Genomic DNA, 19,777 nt, shown 5'->3' with positions numbered 1-19,777 from the left:
AATAATAATAATAATAATAATAATAATAATAATAATAATAATAATAATAATATATTTATTTCTATACCGCTTTTCCAAAAAGATCAAAGCAGTTTACAGGTACGGGAAGATATACATTTCATCAAATTACAAAACAATATACAATCAATAATACACTTTCATAAAACATTATATAAAAACAGATTAAATTCCCATTAAGGTATGGGATGCCACAGCATTCTATCCTATCATCCACAAGGTTTAATAAAGGGTGGCTATTTTGATGGCTTCACTGTCAAGTTAAACCATAGCCTTTTATTTTAAAGCCTTTGGGGAGATCTGACTTCATTCAAATATATATTTGGATTGTACATCTGCGTGGTTTTAAAATGTTTCAACTTGTCAAATTGTTTAATATGCTTTTACACTGTTTAAATTATTCTCTCTTGCTGAAATTGTTTTACATTGTTTAAACTAATTTTATGTGTATGCAACCCTAGGATTCCGATATATAATGGGATATAAATATTTTAATAAAATAAAGAATAATAAATAATGACCTGTTGGATGATGAGAAGAGTGAATAAAGAAACTTGGGTCCTTTTGAAAAGTAACATTCCAAACTCTATTCTGATTTTGCAGATCATGCTAGAAACACCATAATAAATGACCCCATAATCAACTCCATCTATACACTGTTGACCAAAGTTCAAATTTCCTTTTCAGCTGTGATTGCTGTGATGACATGCTATGCAGCATGATTCTGTTTTCATGTGGATTTCCAAAAGGCTGCAAATACTAAAAGCAGGATTGCAAAGAAATGTTTTGTGACATGTTTGTTTTCTTCTCATATCATAAATATTTTTTAAAGCATTTGGGTTGTTTTAAAACATTCTACATGGGATGACATTTGGAAAGTGTTTGGAAACTTTCTGTCTGTTATGTCTTCATGTTGTCTGAATATTCCAATCCCAACAAAGGGCTTTCTTGGCAAGATTTATTCAGAGGGGATCTGACTTGCCTAAAATCACCCAATAGGTTTCTATGGCTAAGTGAGGATTCAAACCCTGGTCTCCCAGAGTTCTAGTCCAACACTCATTACAACTGAACACACTCCCTTAAAATGTGGCGAAGGCTCCTTCTGGAGCTTGTCCAGAGGAGAGTAACCAAAATGGTGAAGGGACTGGAAACCATGCCTTATGAGGAGGGACTTAAGAAACTGGGTATGTTTAGCATGGAGAAGAGACAATTAAGTATTTGAAGGGGGTGATATTGAGGCTGGAGTAAGCTTGTTTTTTGCTGTTCCAGTGACTAGGACACAGTATGAGCTGTTCAACAGTGGAGCACACTCCCTCAGAGAGTGGTGGAGTCTCCTTCTTTGGAGGCTTTCAAACAGAGGCTAGATGGCCATCTGTCAGGGGTGCTTTGATACTGTGTTCCTTCAATCCTGGTCTCCAGAGTTGTAGTCCAGTACTCAAACCACTAAACCACACTGGCTCACTAATACTGTACTAAATTTTATGAGGTGTGTGTGTATGTGTGTGTGTGTGTGTTATGGAAGCTCTCAGTCACAGGGCAAGAAAGTGTCAATGAAAAAACAACAACACTAACTTTCAGTCTTTAGCAGGCTCTCCTCCCTTTCTTTTCCACTTTGCCGTTGCATATGGGGCAGATTATCCCATTGAAACTAACATAGACCCAGAAATCCTTCCTCTTAATTTGCGTTTCATTACTAGATTCCAGTATAAAGACCCAGAGGTCTGGTTTTCCTAGCAACAGGAACACATGTCCTCTTCCACAACATCCCCCCCCCCGGCAATCTGTTTCATGCCCTTTCATTAAATATATATACAATTAAGAAAAAGGGAGGGTAGTCTAAGTTGGACATCAGCAAAAATGCTCACAGTATACCTTGGTGTTTTTTTTTTTTTTTAGCTTCAGTGTCTTTTACTATAGAAATCTTCCTCCAACTTTGAAAGTCCAGACCTTCATGATGCTAGTGATAATGGCTAACAGGGGACAAGTTTGCTAGATTGAATCCTTTTCAAACAGACCAAAACATTCAATTATTACCATACACAAAAATCTTCAAGGTCTCACCTGCTGCCGTCACCAATCAGACAAGTCCCAGAGGCACAGCAGGAGAAGTAGCATGTGGCTTACTATTGATTTTAGAACAAATCCTCTGAAATTCCCAGCTTTTCTGGCAAGTTAGACCTTGCTCTGGACAGAGTTCACCTCAGGGGTCTTTATCTTAATCTTTGAAGAATCCAAGTGTACATAACAAAAGTGGTTAGCCTGGAGGAAAATGTGGAGTGAGGCAGAAACCATGCTTAACAAGAACTCCCAGGTGCAGTCTGGGGTCTATTCAACTGTCACTGATTTGTTTTTTAAAATAACCAAAATACACTGGAAAGATTAAAAAAAAATTATGAGATTTTCTTCCACAAAAAAGAGAAGAAAAGACAAACCAAATCTCATTCAGTCCACAACAGAATAGTGCTACCCTGTTCTGCTTTGGTCAGACCTCACCTGGAATACTGTGTCCAATTCTGGTCACCAGAATTCAAGAGGGATATTAACAAGCTGAAGCGTGTCCAGAGGAAGGCAAACAAAATAGTGAAAGATCTGGAAACCCTACCCTATGAGAAGTGGCCTAAGGAGCTAGATATGTCTAGCCTGGAGAAGAAAAGGTTAAGGGATGATGTGATAGCCATGTTTAAATATTTAAAGGATGTCATACTGATGGAGCAAGCATGCTTTCTGCAGCTCCAGAGAGCATGGCACAATAGATGCAAACTACAGGAAAAGAGATTTCACCTTAACATTAGTAAGAACTTCCTGACAGTAAAAGCTGTTCAACAGCAGAACATGCTGCCCCAGAGAGTAGTAGTCTCCTTTTTAGGAGATTTTTTAAGAGAGGATGGATGGGCATCTGTCAGAAGTGCTTTGATTATGTAGTCCTCTACAGCAAGGGGTTGAACTGGAAGACCCTTGTGGTCACTTCCAGCTCTATGGTTCTATGAGTCTAACAGATGCCTCTGGGAAGCCTCCTAGTAGGAGGGGAAAGTAACTGTCTTCTCTTGTGTTTGTTCCTTAGCAAACAAACCAGTGAGAACCAGTGCAGCATAGTGGTTTGAGTGCTGGACCATGACTCTGGAGACCAGGGATTGATTCCCAGCTCGGTCATGGAGACCCACTGGGTGACCCTGGTCAAGTCACATGCTCTCAGTCTCACGGGAAGGCAATGGCAAACCTCCTCTGGACAAATCTTGCCAAGAAAACCCCATGGTAGGGTCTTCATAAGTCAGAAACGACTTGAAGGCACACAACAACAATAGTTAGTTGTGAAATCTAGTCTGGTTATTTATTAACCAGTGTTCCTCCAAAGTAGAGTCAAGTCAGTTAGCGTTAGGGTGGCCATCTGTTGGAAGTGTTTCGACTATATGTTCCTGGATGGTAGGAGGTTGGACTAAAATACTAAATGGTCCTTAGGGTCTTTTCCAATTCTATGATTCTATGAATTCTAGTATTTTAGGAGATAACATTTTCCTCTGCTTTCCCCATATCATGCTGATTTAAAAACTCTTACCCTAGCTAACTTTTATCAACTTTCTTCTAAATTAACATGCTTTCTTATGAGCAGGCATCTTTACAGATGGGTTCTTAGTTATATTCAGTTTCTGTTAAACATCTTAGAAAGAGATAAGTGAAAAGGCAGCAAAATAATGAATACCTTTTTCTGAATCATTAAAAAAATTAACAGAAGATCTTCATTTTTTTCAGTTACAATTTTATTAAGATGCAGGAAGAAGAATCTTCTCCTCAGGAATCTGTTATCGAAAAGGGGGAATCAGTTATTTAAATAAAGATGTTTGAAAAAATAGACCTCAGTATAAAACTGCATTGGGTGTGATGGTGGAAGGATGATCAGATGATTCACTAAGATCGAAATAATTTATTACGGCACTAAGATCTGGACCTACAGATCCACAGTGGGATAAACTGGACTTGCCAGAATTCTATATTTTCTTAAAGTACAGCTATATTTTAAAGGTGATCTGGAGATATCAAATCCTATGGTTTTACTCCTGCATACTGAGTTTCTAAGACAAAAGTAGTCAACTTTGACAAGGAGGGGTATTTTGATAGCTCTGTGGGGTTATAATATTATGAATCAGCATTTTACTCCAAGGGGCTTCAGCAAATTAGAAATTTTTCTTAATTTGTTAGGAAAATAATACAGTTGGCCTTCCATTTTCAAGGGGGATCTGCCCCCCCCCCCGTGAAAATGGAGACTGGCCTATATTCAAGCCCCATAGTCTTGAATGGGATATGTGCCCGTGAGCACGCAGGGCAGGCATCATGGGGGCATGGCCCATTGGAAATAATGGAGGTCGCCCCACTGTGACTATTGAAGAGAGTAGACCTCAGATCTGGAGAAAGAAGGGGTGACTATACTTTGTTTCCAAAGCTAAACAAGGGGGAGGACACACATACACATGCAGCCACAAAACAGAGGACGCAAACAAACTACAGAAGTGATAGCTCACTTTACCTGTAAAAAGTCTTCCAATTAAATGTGGCTAATAATATAATTTAGGAGAACTGTTTTAGTTGATTAACAGATTGTATGTTCACCAGAACTGTGCAGAAATCTGCTCTGCTCAGAAGGAAGAATCTTATGTATACTGGATGCTGGCTCCTGTACCCGATATTGTGGTTTAGCAAACTGAGAGTTGGACTACAACTCTGGAGAAAGAGTTCACCATGGCTTAATCATGAAAACCCACTAGGTGACCTTGGGCATGTCACATTCTCTCAGCTTCAGAGGAAGGCAAAAGCAAGCCCCCTCTGATCAAATCTTGCCAAGAAAACCTTGTGAACCACCCTAGAGTTGCCGTGAGTTGGAAATGACTTGGAGGAACACAACAACAACAACAACAACAACAACAACAAATAGTGCAATATCATTCCACACAATACTGAAAAGAGAAAAGTAAAGACAGAAAGGTAAAGGAACCATGCGGTCCAGGAAAATGAAGGCTGTTCTTAAAAGGCGAACCCAGAAAAGTAGTTAGGAGGTTAGGCCACAATGCCCTACACGAAAGTGCTTTTTCTGAAAGAACTTGACTGCGGGTGGTTACTAGAAAACCAAAAGAAGCTTTCTGAGGAACAAGACAAATGATTCTTTCCTATAGAGGACACAGGTTTATTACAGTCACTAAGGGAAACGACATTAAACTGACCCTGGAAGAAGAAAACGAGCCTCTTTTTCACTCTTCTGAAAGCTGCCAATGAACACCACTTTTATTTCCTCTAAATTCAACTGAACTAGCTCCACATGTGTTCAAGAAGCAACTGTTGCAGTTGTCTCTTTAGTATGAGAAAAGGTATGTCAAAAAATCTTGCCAAAAAAAGCTCAACTCTGCAATGTGAATAAATTATCCAAATTTCATGTTGCGTATTTTATTATTTTACATAATGTACACAATCACTTTTATCACTGCACAATTCATTCTGTATTTTTTCCATCTGAGGGGACACAGAGTTATTCAGAGCACTGAAACCCCTAATATTTATTCAACCCTGACTCCGAATTCTGACATTTTGGCAAACATTGAGTATACATTTACATCTGCATGTGTACAGTATGCTCACAACAGAAGATCTAGAAACTTGCTCTTAATTTAAACTGAAAGGTGGGATTCTTAAGAAACTAATATCTACACACAATATCACATTGTGTGGGTTTTCAGCTTCCCTATAGAATGGTAGCATGTGGAAAGATTAATTTTCTCCTTTGTGTCACAAAAAGACTATATGAAATTATTTCATGCTTCAAATCATTTTTATCCCCTGGCTGTTGACAGCTAACAAGAGGTATAGTCTCTGCCTTAATACACTCCCTACCTTTGGTAATGTAAGTACAGGCTGTCAAATATCTCTACATCTCTAGTATATTCCATACCTAGTAATTCCTCCTTGTCTGCATCTCCCCAGTCAACAACAGTTAGCTGTAAGCAAGTGCCTGCATGAACAGTCCTTTGTTGTTGCTTTCCAAGGCCCCCCCAAGCATTTCTTTTCATACAGCTTACCCTGAAATGCTGACATCATATAAACAGATCTGTGGTGGCTTGGCCTGGATTCACCTTCTTGGGAGAAGATGACAGAGGTTGGAAAGATGCCAGCTATTGGCTATACCTTAAAATACATTAACCCTATGCTACCAAAGGATCACAACCATCTTGACTGTTGTAGACCATAGTTCCCCAACCAGGATAACCCATGTAGATGAGACTCACTGGCCTGTTACAGACAGGCCAAAATAAAGCTGCTTCGAGTCACTTTGGAGGTATGGTATTTCAATGATGCATGCGTCCTAAGAGTCCAAAGGCCACACCAAAGCTGCACTCCAGTCCTTAGGACTGGAGCGTGGCTTTGGTGCAGCTTTTGGACTCTTAGGACGCATGCATCATTGAAATACCATACCTCCAAAGTTACTCGAAGCAGCTTTATTTTGGCCTGTCTGTAACAGGCCATAGTTCCATTATGGATCTCCACTGATAGAATGATTAAAAACAAAGAACCAAGCAAGGTTCAGTTTACACCAGAGCCATGGCAAGGCTAATCTAGATAATTCTGTATCCTCGGAGGCACATAAAGTGATTTTGATCTAGAAACTGTCATCTGTATACCTTTTAATTCCAAATTTCATTTCAATAGGATGTGTCCCCCACACCCACACGAGGGTTTTGTTTTACATTAATTTGGAATATCTCAGACCACGCAGAGCAGGATCGACTGGAGTAGTGAATTAAATGATTGCTTCCTCAGGTGATAACTCCAGTTTGACTCCAAATCTAAATCAGGCAATGAGACACACAAACATACCCCAAATTGTGGGATAACATTTTTCAAAAGGCCAGATTAAAGGTGAGTCAGCATGGTACATTTATTGGAGGGTTAGACCAGGACTCTGGGAGACCAGGGTTCAAATTATTGCTTAGTGTACCCTTGCTGAAGTTGTTCCCTTGCAGGTTCACTAAACCTGCAAAAGCAGGCTGAAAGACAAAAAGACCCATTTACTACATCATGCTTGGGGTTCTATTTAGCTGAATCCATCTCTAATCTCTGTCTTCTTTGGCGCCACAGTCTAAAAAGCCAAAAAAATGCATGAAAAGTCTTCACCATTCTCACCTTTTTCCTAAACTTTTCTACAGTAACAAATGGCATTCTGCTTCTCATGCCAGAGCTACAAATCTCCCAGTGTTTTCTCCAACTGGGAACACAGCCATTGCTTCAGTGTCTTTTTGAAAGGGAGCAGTCACTTTATATCCTTTTTGCTGAAAGATTCCCAGATAGTTATGTTACAAGAGGAGCCTAAATTAGGGAAAGCCCTACTTAGCAGCAAGATTAATGATGATCAATAAAATGTATATCAGACTTGGACAATTATTCATTTTCTGAATTCTCTCAGGAATTTGAATTTTTTGGGGTAATGAAGACAACTAGCCAGCAGTACAGGACATGTAGCTTTGTGTAATACAAAATCTGACCATTTGCACAGATATTTTCCACGACTTCTGTTACTCTAAGGTTTACTAATCTGTACTGTTTTAAAATTATACTTATTAAGGAAACAATTTTCAGGAATCCATACTCTGCAGTCAACACTACAAAATTCTGCATGTGTAAAATTACTAAAAATAGTTCCAATTAAACATCTGTACCATACTGAATCTTATTAACCTGTAACCACCTGAAATGTTTTAATAGCCTAGCCATTAAAAAGTAAGTTATGAGCAGAACTAACCAAAATAAAATCTGCTCTATAGTACTGTATTTCCACTGATTCTTTCCTAGTTAATTTGCCAACGTTTAACATAATTCTCACAAGAACCCTATTGTTGCAAGGCACCGAGGTTACAACATCTTTCTGATCATAAAGTGACACCTCTCCTGTTGCTTCTTTAACATCAGCATTTCTACAAAATCAGAACTATATTTTTTTGCTAATGATACAGCAATAGGTACAGTGAAGCTTCATTTTTGTCCAGTAAATGCTGTGGGAGTTTCAGTTTCAGAAATTCCTGCAGTTAAACTTCAAACAGCCCTTGAAGAAGGCCTTTGAAAACATAGACAGGCCAAACACCATTGGGCTTTTCATCAGTAAAACATATATCCTTTGAACATCTTGAGACATCTTGTTTCTTCTGTGGATTTTATTGAGTGCTCCCCAGTTTTTGCTTCCTAGAGCGAAGTTGGAAAAGTTAAAATCCCTCCCGTAACCCCAAAAGATAACCAAATGCATGGTCCCTCCCTATTCTATGACAGAGCCTCCTTAACCTCCCCCAGCAGAAAACTGTAAACTTTAAGCCATTAGAGGCATTCTCTACTTGATGTCAGTCTATTATATACATTACTCAAGCTGGGTGGCCTGCCCCTTCAGCTTTTATTCCCCCCCCCCACCCCTTTTCTCTTTTTCAGGTTGTCATTCACTGACAGAGTTTCAATACTTCTCCTTGCTTCTTTATTTGTGGTTTTAATGCTACTCAAGACAAATGGGCAGGCAACAGGAAAGGGCATGAATAAAAGGACAGCTTTTTAAATAGGAACAATGCAACCTCATTCACAGGGAGGTTTCTGCGGGTAAATGAGACCAGAGTTGCCAAGCATTCTGTACACTGAAAACTGCTAGAGAAAGGAATCATAATAATCTTATATTTGCTAATGGAAATACTTGGCATCAAATAGAGAGAGGCTACATTGCAAAACTGAAGTGGAACCTTTAAAGTATGAATTGGCAACTGCATCTATTTCCCTTGTCCACCCTGGCATCCTTCAAAGCTTTAGTGGGTGCACCTATGGACTTATTGTTCTTTCATTTTGATCTAGAAAATGTAGCCTAGATTATTGCAAATACTGTATGAGTGAGAGGCCAAGGAGTTTGAGAGCGAAGCCAATGTGTGCAAAAGATTAAGAACATCTTCAGCGGTAGCCATGTTGGCCAAGCAGCAATATAAAATAAAAATAAATAAATCTCCACATGGCCAAGGTCAGTCTCTGCCTGAATTGACAACCCTCTGGACCAGTGGTCCTGAAACATTTTTGGGCTACCACCTCCTTTCCTCTTGGGTGACAACTCTAGCAGCCCCCTCTATGGGATTTATCAGATGAGGAATGTCCCGTCTCCGTCCTGTTGTTTGCCTGTCCTTCCCGTGTCATGACAAGAAGGACTTTCAGACAGGATTCACCCTTATCCCCATCCAGGGAAGTGTAAATAATAGCACTTGCATGAAAACTTTCAGATGAAGTCACACAGATCCTGTCATTATCCTGCCATTAACTTGATATTAAAGTGACACTGGCCAGCATTTTGCATTAACAGAAGTTTGCATTAATGCAATGCCGCTTTAATGATAGGTTATGTGTATTCCTTGATATTAGGTCTACTGAAACTCTTGTTGTTGCCCCCCTTCCCATCTCTCTGAGATAAAGCAGATAGGAACATAACATTGGACTTTTGCAGCGGTAGTAATAAAGCCATGGGATAGCTTGTTTCTCCTTCTTGCTGGCTTTTGGCAACCACCAGGCACGGTTCTCAAGAAAGCATTTGAGGTGGCACCATTCATTTGCTATGTTCAAATGGCTTGTGGATTGTCTGGTTGACAGGACAGATTTCATCTCCCTCACCAAGTGCCCTGTCTCACAATCTGCTGAATACGAGTGTGTATTTTTGAAGGCAGGGACAGAATAGGGATAGAATAGGAATTCTGTAGCTCAAGTGGTTAAGATGATGACTCTGTTGATTGCAAGATCAACAGACTAGCAATTCAAGGCCCTAGTGCTGCATGATGGGGTGAGCTCCTGCCACTAGTCCCACCTTCTGCCAACCTAGCAGTTTGAAAGCATGCAAATGCAAGTAGATAGATAGGCACTACTTCTCAGTGGGAAGGTAACAATGTCTGGTGGAGTCATGCTGGCCACATGATCGCCAGCACAGTAATCGGACAACACTGGCTCTTCGGCTTAGAAATGGAGATGAGACTGCCCCCTACAGTCAGTTACGACTAGACATTCATGTCAAGGGACTACCTTTACCTTTACCACCCACCCCACTGCTCAACAGTCTTCCCTTTTGAGCTGGCTGGGTTGGTCTTGGTGGCGGTGTAGGAGTCCTATCGGCTTGTTGTACTGGGGAACTTCTCCATCCATGTGGAGATTGCTCTCTCAGTCTTCATGTTTACCATGACAACCATGGGTCTGTCCCAAGATAAGACTGATGTGACTACTTAGTCCAATGGGCAGAGTTACATATTTTGATATAAGGTGGAACATGTGCCATGAAATCAGTTTTTTGGACGGCTGTAGCCAAAACATCAGAATATGAGCTGACACGCTAATGTTCCAAGCAACGAACAAAATATCACTTTTTTCCCAGCACTCTGAAGGATACGTTTTCCCCCCCTTGTCAATGTCATCTGCTCTTCTTTAGGTGGGAACTAAAATCTAGTTATTACAGTTGGCCCTTCTTATACACTGATTTTTTATACACGGATTTAAGCATACACGGTTTGAAAATGTTCCAAAAAAGTATAAATTTACCTTGATTTTCCATTTTTTATAAGGGACACCATTTTGCTATGTCATTATATTCAATGGGACTTGAGCATACACGGATTTTGTTATACACAGGAGATCTTGGAACCAAACCCCAGCGTATAACAAGGGTCCACTGTATCTAGTTTACAGCATTTTCCTAGAGCTATTCGGAGACAAAGCTTACAATAATGGAATTTCATATTTAAATCTAAGCAACAAGGAGACAGAATCATTGAGTTGGAACCGTCCATAAGGGCCTTCCAGTCCAACTCGCTGCCATGCAGGAATACACATAACAAGTCATTTGTGTCAGATATCATTTCAGCGGCATTATCTGCATCTTTCAAGGTATTCCTGCAGTTTCCGAAAATACTCTTTTAACTACTATGTTGTCATAATGGCAACAGCTTATCACAATCGACTTTTGGTGTTCAGTCCTCTCTTAGCCACAGCTTCCACATGTTTATGCCCTGATGTCAGCTGACATTCCTTAAAAGTTGGAAACATAATTCCTTTCCATGGTGACAGCTTGGCCCAAAAAGAAGAATCCTGCAGGGCCTTCCCAAGCCTTCCACTGGCTTTGTACCGATGTGGATAAATGAACTAATAATGAACTAACTGGATTATTTCTAAAGTACAAGGTGATAGCATTAGTGGCCCACACCCCTGTGCACTGAGAGCCAGCCAAAATTCCCCAGGCAGTTATCTCTAAATGTGCAGCTCTAATGGGCAAGAAGTTGAAGTTGCATTATATCAAGGCTTGAAACACAGTTTCTACAGCATCATTCACCATCTGTGCCCACAAAACCTAGCAGAACACTAATGTGCCAGTTCCAGTAACATGAAAGGAAACCAGGATACATAAGGAAGGGAATTCCAAGGCCATGTATGCAAACTAAACTCTTAGAAAAGTAATTGCATCTAACATTAGCTAGAAAACTGTGCTAGAACCTTTTTGGAAGACAATCAAATGGTATGGTGAGTTTTCAGTCAGCCTGCTGAGAGACTGTAGCCCTTTAACCACTGCATCATCACAATCACACCCTTGAATTGAATGCACCACAACACACTGAATACCAAGGAGGCAAACTGTTTACAGTGCAGGCTGCCTCCTCCGCCTGTTCTATTCAGCAAGGACTGAGAGGCCAGTTCTTGCCAGCAATTTCCTCTGACAAATTCAGTGTGTGCTTGAAATGAAAGGCTAGTGCCTATGTTACTGTCAGACTTTTCAGCCATAGAAAAGCTCTCTCCAAGTAGATGATCAACTGCTCCCAGACCTAGCCCCAACCCCCATTCAGAACAATTACCCTTGTCCCCTTCATGTTTGGGAACTTTGTTTGAATATTTAATGAGAGAGTTTCAAAATGAAATTACCCACTTTGAAATGAAAAGGTGGTCCCCAAACTGGCTGGATTTCTGGTTGGCTGACTCAAATCAGATGCCCATAATCGCAGGCTACATAACAACAGAAGTCACTTGGAAATTATCTCTCTTTATTGATTCTCTCCACATGCAAAGAAAAAAAGCCCTTTCTCCCATTTTTCTTTGGGAGCATTTCTGCTGACAGAGGGGACTCCCAAAACAGCAGGGCTAAGAAAGATAATGCAGGAGAAAGATAATGTCATAAAATGCGCACGTTCACTATGGAGACTTTGCAGCAGCCCTTCACTTGCTGTGTAGAAATTTTAGCCTGAATTCTATTAGTTAATCCCAATTAAAGAAAACCCACTGAACTAACTGTTGGAAGGTGAGTCAACACCTAGGTAAATCCCATTCATTCAATGGGTGTACTCAAACTGGGTCTAATAATAGGATTCAGATGTTTGTCTCTGTTTTATTCTAGAGGTCAAGATGTGGTGGTCCATTGCAGCAAACACAAAAGTCTTCTGGTACTTAGAAGACTAACAAATTTTATTTTTCAGAGGTTTAAACAAGGCTGTCCCCACATAAACTGTTAAAAGACATCAAATTTAACTGTATAGAGGAGAAATCCATCAATGTCATTAAGTAATTCACAGTGCATTTGATGAAGCATTCTATTATGCCAAATCAGCTCTGTTAGACTTTAAGGTGCCAATTTTTTTTAATTGTCTTGGCATACTCCTCCATGTCCAGGAAAACATTAACAATCAGCGATATGACTTCCCACATGCATTGTTTTTCTGATGAATGGTATCCTCAGGCACATCAGCCAGTACAGGCAGCTACAACTAGTATCATCACAACACATTTACTTTGGGAGCAAAAAAGCAAATTTAAAGTGTTCAGAGATGTTTAATAGTTACTTTATGGTGCTTAGATTTCAGCTGCTAATTCCCTAGGTTTACTGTAGTGGAGACTAGGAAATAGATTTAGTCTTCTATTAACCTGGATCATAGAACAGGTCGGTTTATTCACACTGCACACCATGATTCAAAAAGCAGATTAACAAAAAGGAGAAAAGGGTAAGTGGACACCATATACTTTGGATATTAACTTGGTCCTCACAAGCCACCATGAAGGCTGATCTGTTAACATTCAGCAACAGCAATTCTCTTTAAAATCCTCAAGTAACTACTCAAAGGACAGTTATTTGCTTTCTTTTGTATTTAAGTGGAGTGTCACCTTTCAGAATCTTCATTCTGCTCATAGAAAAGATCCTGAAAGCTCAAATGTCTGCACAATCACTCCAACAAAAGCTGTGCCAATACTGACTTTGTGTCTTTCGCTCTTTGAGATCATATCAAACCCATCCAATAACCATTAATACTAATATATGCCAATCAAATGCATGGAAAATATGTTGATTGTCATTTATTAATAGTTTCCTTGAGACTGTTTTATTCAAATGGCAGAATGAAGTAGAAATGCTTGGCCTATAGCATTTTGTGTTGCAAGAAGAGTTCAAGCACAGCTTTCTCCCTGAAATACATTTTTTTCTAGACACCGTTTTCCCTCCAGTCAAACATGGAGAACCTCCCCAGCTGCAACAGTGTAGTGGTATCACATAATTCTGCTATGTTTATATGTGTGTGTGCATGTGCCTTCAGGTCATCTGTCAACTTACGGTAACCACATTAATTTCATAGGGTTTTTTAGGCAAAGAGGTAGTTTTGCCAGCTCCTTCCTCTGAAATATAGCCTACAGCACCTGGTATTCCTTGGCCGTCTCCCATACAAATACTAATCAGGGCTGACACTGCTTGGCTTCCAAGATCAGATAGGATCTGGTGCCTTAACTGTATTAGGGGTACATTTTATATACCATATAAACTGTAGAGCTCAGGGTTTGATTCCCTACTCAGCCATGGAAATCCACTGGTGATTTAGAGGGAATCATGGAAACACATTGGGTGACCCTGGGTGACTCTCAGCCCCAGAAAAACTCATTATAGGGTCACCTTAGGGTTGCCATAAGTCAGAAATGACTTGAAGGCACACAACAACAACATTTAGACACCATCTTTAAATATGTATCAGAACAATTTTTCAAAATGCTGTTCATGTAGGGCTGTGTATGTTTACGTCATTGATGCTTTTGGCAAAACCTTGCAGACCAGTATTGTATTGATTTCATTAAACAAAGCTACAGCAAGACATCTATTGTGTCCTGCAGTTTTACTAAAAACAAAACATGATCACAAATAAGCTTACTGGTCTCTCCATCATAAAATCAAGGTGCACGCTATATATTCCTCTACCCCATTTTCTGTTGTTACCTGTCCAAGATCGAGTGTGACATTGACTTCATTGAATTCCAGCCTGCGAGAAAGTGGAGGGCTCTGCCACCAGCGTTCAGTGCCATCTATAGCATTTGTGATAGGGTGGGCTTTGTTGCTGTTTGCTGATGAACAAATGTCACAGTATTGACCCTGTGGTAAAGAACACAAACAGAAAACGTTTAAGTTAGAAACAACAGAAGTGGTCAAACACTCACACCGATAATATTTAGCATTCCCAGCACTGGGCCTCATCTAGCTGTAATGAGGGACCTAGTTAAATTAAGATGAGGCACTCTGCACATCGTCTTTGGCCCAAAATTACATAGGCAGGGGAAGTACAGAAAGACCAGAACAGTGGAGTGGGATGTAAAATCTTACAAGAAAGTTTTCAAATGATTATTTTTTCCATACACACGCACACACAAAACCACATTTCTATTAATTTCACAAAATTAATTAGTAACAGCAAACAGATACCAATACAATATCTGACAAGTAATTCTAAGGCTGATGCAACATTGCAAAAATATAGCAGTCTGACACCGCTTTAACTTCCATGGCTCAATGCTGTTGAATTCTGGGATTTGTAGCTTAGTGGGGCACCAAAGCACTCTGACAGGGAAGGTTAAATATCTCACAAAACTACAAATCCCAAAATTCAATTCCATTGAGTCATGACAGTTAAAGTGGTATCAAACTGCTTTATTTCTCCAGTGTGGCAGCAGCCTTAGTCATATAAGTGATTCTACAAACAGTAACAGAGAAACTAGAGGTGCCCAGATCACAATTTGTTCAAGGCACTGGGAAAATTTCTAAAGTTTTTATTTTATTTTTATCCCAAAAAACCCACATGACTAGAGAAGAGGGCAGGATGGGTGAAGAAGTGGGGTTTGGAAATGTTAAAAAAATTTGCTCTTTCTGCCCCGCTAAGCATTGATCCTACAGCTGAAGCAAGAGTTGTTTTTCCTTTGTGGTCTAAAAGCTCAAACAGCCATAATATTCCTTGTTTGTTAGTCTAGTTTGAGAACAGCCATTAACCAACCGCTGATCATACAATACCAGTCCTCTCTCCTATTTTTCTTATAGGACATGGCCCAAAATAGCTCCTCTAACACCCACACACATACCCTCAGGCTTTTACAGTTCTCTTGTGTTTCCAAGGACATCCCTCTTCCTCAATGTCTGTCTCTGGAGATTCAGAAAGCATGTATTCCAACTTCCCAGAATGTATTCTAAGCTTTTCCCTCTACTGCACAATAAGCCAGAAGACCAGTATCAAGCAGATGCGTCTCCCCAATATGAGCCCATCACCATCTTGTAGAAAGTGAAAAAGACTGTCTATCACTGTGGGCCAAAACAAGACTAACAAAATTTAGGTAATGGCGAAAGTCTTTGTAAAATCTAGTGACAAAAAATAGTACGTTCTAGGTGTCAAGGAACCCTGTAGCCATGGTTCAAAAGGAGTGCCAGGTGTAGTTGACAATGCTGCAAGAACACAGCTGGATCCAAAGCTGTTATTGTTGCTGCTGCTGCTGTTTTATTTACTTATATCCCAGCTTTCTCCCAATATAGGGACTATTAAAACATTTAATTGTAAAATTTTACAATCCGTTTTTCAATTGATAATTTTCCCCTTACACAGACACAGACACACAACCACATTTCTATAAAAATATAACTTTGCATAGCAAATTTAAAACAATACAATTTTAAAAGAATGCAAAAGCATAAAAATGTATAAATTTCACATTTAAAAAACAATTTTAAAAGTTGTACTAGACATATCTTTAAAACTAGACATAACTTCATTTATCTATCCTCCTTAGTCACAGATGGAGTAGTCTGATGCTTAGTCCCAATAATACAGATTTAATATAAAGTTACAAAAACTGAAAGTTAACAATATTCTTTTATTTATGTTTCTTTATCTTTTTCTCAACTGTTTTTTAAACAAATAACAAATAAGCCAATTTGAAGCCTATATTGCCACCTACACAAATATCTATTTCCTTCTGCACATTTTGAGAGTTTGGGTGGTGTATTGGTATAAGCATTGGACTACAAGTCTGGAGACCAGGGTTCGAATCTCTGCCTAGTCATGGAAGCCCACTGAGTGACCTTAGGCAAACCCACATTCTCAGCCTCAGAAGAAGTCAAAGGCAAATCCTGCACTGAAAAATCTTGCCAAGAAAATCTCATGACAGGGTCGCTATAAGTTGGCAATGACTTGTAGGCACACAACAACAATGGTACATTTTAATTTCCTCCTGCACAAAATGTTTCCAACTGCACATTAGAATAATGTTTGCAACTTCCTTTGTTGTTCTTAGAAAAATCCAAAAGAAAAAAAGAACTGCTTACATATATAATTATAAATTGAAGCAATATTGGAAATATACTATACTTGAGTTACTTCTGGGGCATTTTAATTATTGGGTCAGTGCAATTATTGACTGCCTGAGTAGATGTGGGCAACAATCTTGGCACCACAGTACTCTTAATGTGAAAAATAGAGAATGCACATGTTGTGTAGAAGATGAAGCCAGGATCGTAGGGAGAAAAGTGGAGGCCACTTTACTCTAGACCAGCGGCCCCTAAACTGTGCTCTTTAAGAGATTTTGGACTTCACCTCCCAACAGCTTCAGCCATATTGGCCAATAGTTGGGGATTCTGGGAGCTGAAGTCCAAAATCCCTTAAAGAGCATAGTTTGGGATCACTGCTCTAGATAGAAGGCCACTGTCAGGACACAGTATGGCTTCCCATTAGAATGGACATCAGAGAAGACTGCATTTTATCACTCTGCCTCTTTAATTTATATGCAGAACATATCTATGGAAAACAGGATTACACTCAGAGGAAGAAGCCCTGAAAACAGGGGCAAGGAATATGAACAATTTAAGATATGCAAATGACACCATATCACCTGCAGAAAACAACAAAGACTGGGAAAATCTATTGATGAAAGTTAAGGAACCAAATGTGCAATAAAGTTAACTGTACAGTGGTACCCCGGGATACGAATTGATCGCGTTACGAAATTTCCGGGATACGAAAAAGTTACATAGGAAAAAACTGTTCCGGGTTACGATATTTTTTTCGGGTTACGAAAGTTTTTTCGGCGCGAAATTCAAATACGAAGCGCGGCTAGCGGCTTTCCAGCCGCTAGCCGCGCTTCGGAAAAGCCTTTTTCGGGTTGCGAAATGTATCGGGTTACGAATGCCGCGGCGGAACGAATTAATTTCGTAACCCAAGGTAGCACTGTATTACCTGCAGAAAATAACAAAGACTTGGAACAATTATTGATGAAAGTTAAGGAAGAAATAGTAAAATAAATTTTCCAGTTGAATATTAAGAAAACTTTGGCCTGTTACAGACTGCCAAAATAATGCTGCTTCGGGTCTCTTTGGAGGTATGCTATTTAAATGATGGATGGGTCCTAAGAGTCCGGAGATCGCACCAAAGCCACACTCCATTCCTAAGCACTGGAGTGCAGCTTTGGTGCAGCTTCCAGATTCTTAGGATGCATGCATCATTTAAATAGCATACCTCCAAAGAGACCCGAAGCAGCTTTATTTTGGCAGTCTGTAACAGGCCAATGATCACAGATCATTTACCTAACTTTAAAGGTGATAAATGGAGCCCTGATGGCGCAGTGGTTAAATGCCTGTACTGCAGCCATTCACTCGAAACCAGAAGGTTGCGAGTTCAAGACCAGCAAAAGGGCCCAAGCTCAACTCAGGCTTGCATCCTTCCGAGGAGGTCGCTAAAATGAGTACCCAGACTGTTGGGGGCAAATTAGCTTACTTGCTAATTAGCTTACTTGCTGTTCACCGCTATGATCTTTGGAATAGCGGTATATAAATAAAACATATTATTATTATTAAGAAGACATTGAAATACAGTGGGCCCTTGGTATTCACTGGGGTTTGGTTCCAGGACCCTCGTGGATACCAAATTCCATGAATGGTCAGATCCCATTAAATAAAATAGCAAAATCAAGATTTGCTTGTTGGGATTTATATATTTTAAAATTATTTTCAAACTGGATGCTTGAATACCTTGATAAAAAAATCTGTGGATATGAAGGGCTGATTGTATTTAAAGGTTTAAATACCATGGTTCAGTTCTTAATGCAAATAGTGACTGCAGTCAAGAAATTGGAAGACTGGGACTTGGAAGTCCTAGCTATGAAGGAACTGAGTAAGATCCTGAAGTGTAAAGGTGATACCCAGAAGTCAGAATAATCTATGCCACTATATTTCTGATTTCTATTTATGGTTGTTAAGCTGGACACTGAAGAAAGCTGAAGTTTAAATTTTGTACTGGAGGAGACTTCTACAGATAGCACAGACTGCTAAAAAGAAAAGTTAACGTTCCTGGAGCAAATTGGGCTTCAACTCTTACTAGAAGTGAAGGTGACTAAACTGAGGCTGTTGTACTTTGGATATGAGACGATTTGACTCACAGGAAAAGACAAAAATGCTCAGCAAAGTGGAAAGCAGTATGTATTCCAGGTGGATTGATTGATTGTTCAGAGTTTGCAAGACCTGAGCAGGGCACTTGATAACTTGGTCTCTTGGAGGTCTCTCATTCTTATTGCCACGACTGGTAAAAGTCAACTGGATGGCAAATAAGAACAACAAACTGTATGGCTGTACAGAATATAAACAAGGTAGAGAGACAGCATGGTGTAGTGGTTTTAATGTTGGACTTCAACTCTAGAGATCAGGGTGTGATTCCCTGCTCATGCATAAAAACCCACTAGGTGACCTTGGGCAAGTCACACTCTCTCAGCCTGAGAGGATGGCAACGGCAAACACCCTTTGAAGAAACTTGCCAAGAAAACCCCATGGCAGGGTCACCATGGGTCAAAAATGACCAAGGGGTGCAGAACAACTACAGAGAATAGAATAAGAGTGGAATAATACCATCATTAAATCGTGATTGTGAAAAGATTATCACACAACATCATGCTTATCCTGTATTTCTCATAGGTGGAAACCGCAATTTTCTTGTAACTTCTTACTAATGATAAAAACCTTGAATGACAAGCAGATATTGTTGTTGTTGCATAATTGAGAAGATGTGGAAATGAGGATTCACTCGCACATTCACAGAGCTGACACCATTTTTCCCTTTCTCCTTCTAATTCCCAGATTGCTGTTCGGCAAATGGGCTTCCTGTGAATAACTTGCCATTATAAGATTATTCGTAAGATCATTCTCTTTCTGCAGATTTCTGTTTTATTTATCGCAATGGCACACATTTCATTTTGTTAAATATTTTAATTATGTTAAATGTCCCTCCTTTTATGCATTTTACTTCTACAAATCAGGAAGCAGAACAATGCAGCAGAACACACCAACTCTTGCAATAATAAAACCATAAGAACAAGAACAAGATTTCTCTTTTCAAGACTCATGTGCGACTTACGATACAACTGATACAATTACGATACAATTTTGCGGAATGCAAAATTGCTCTTCCTCTGT

At 39.6% G+C, this 19,777-nt stretch overlaps 1 protein-coding gene across 1 annotated transcript in view; it reads right to left on the bottom strand.

Annotated features, from left to right (window-relative positions):
* LAMA5 (laminin subunit alpha 5) overlaps positions 1-19,777 on the bottom strand; it is a gene marked incomplete at its 3' end in the record, with an annotated part of 206,832 nt that overhangs the window by 164,570 nt on the left and 22,485 nt on the right. The window contains exons 2-3 of the mRNA XM_042462442.1: positions 14,282-14,434; positions 6,995-7,043 (exon numbers count right to left, since the gene is read on the bottom strand). Coding sequence (XP_042318376.1) covers positions 6,995-7,043; positions 14,282-14,434 — 202 coding nt within the window. The remainder of the gene's footprint in view (positions 1-6,994; positions 7,044-14,281; positions 14,435-19,777) is intronic.

The sequence above is a fragment of the Sceloporus undulatus genome, chromosome 4 (genome assembly GCF_019175285.1).
Source record: "Sceloporus undulatus isolate JIND9_A2432 ecotype Alabama chromosome 4, SceUnd_v1.1, whole genome shotgun sequence".
NCBI lineage: Eukaryota > Metazoa > Chordata > Lepidosauria > Squamata > Phrynosomatidae > Sceloporus > Sceloporus undulatus.
This window is presented reverse-complemented; position numbering and strand designations above follow the sequence as displayed.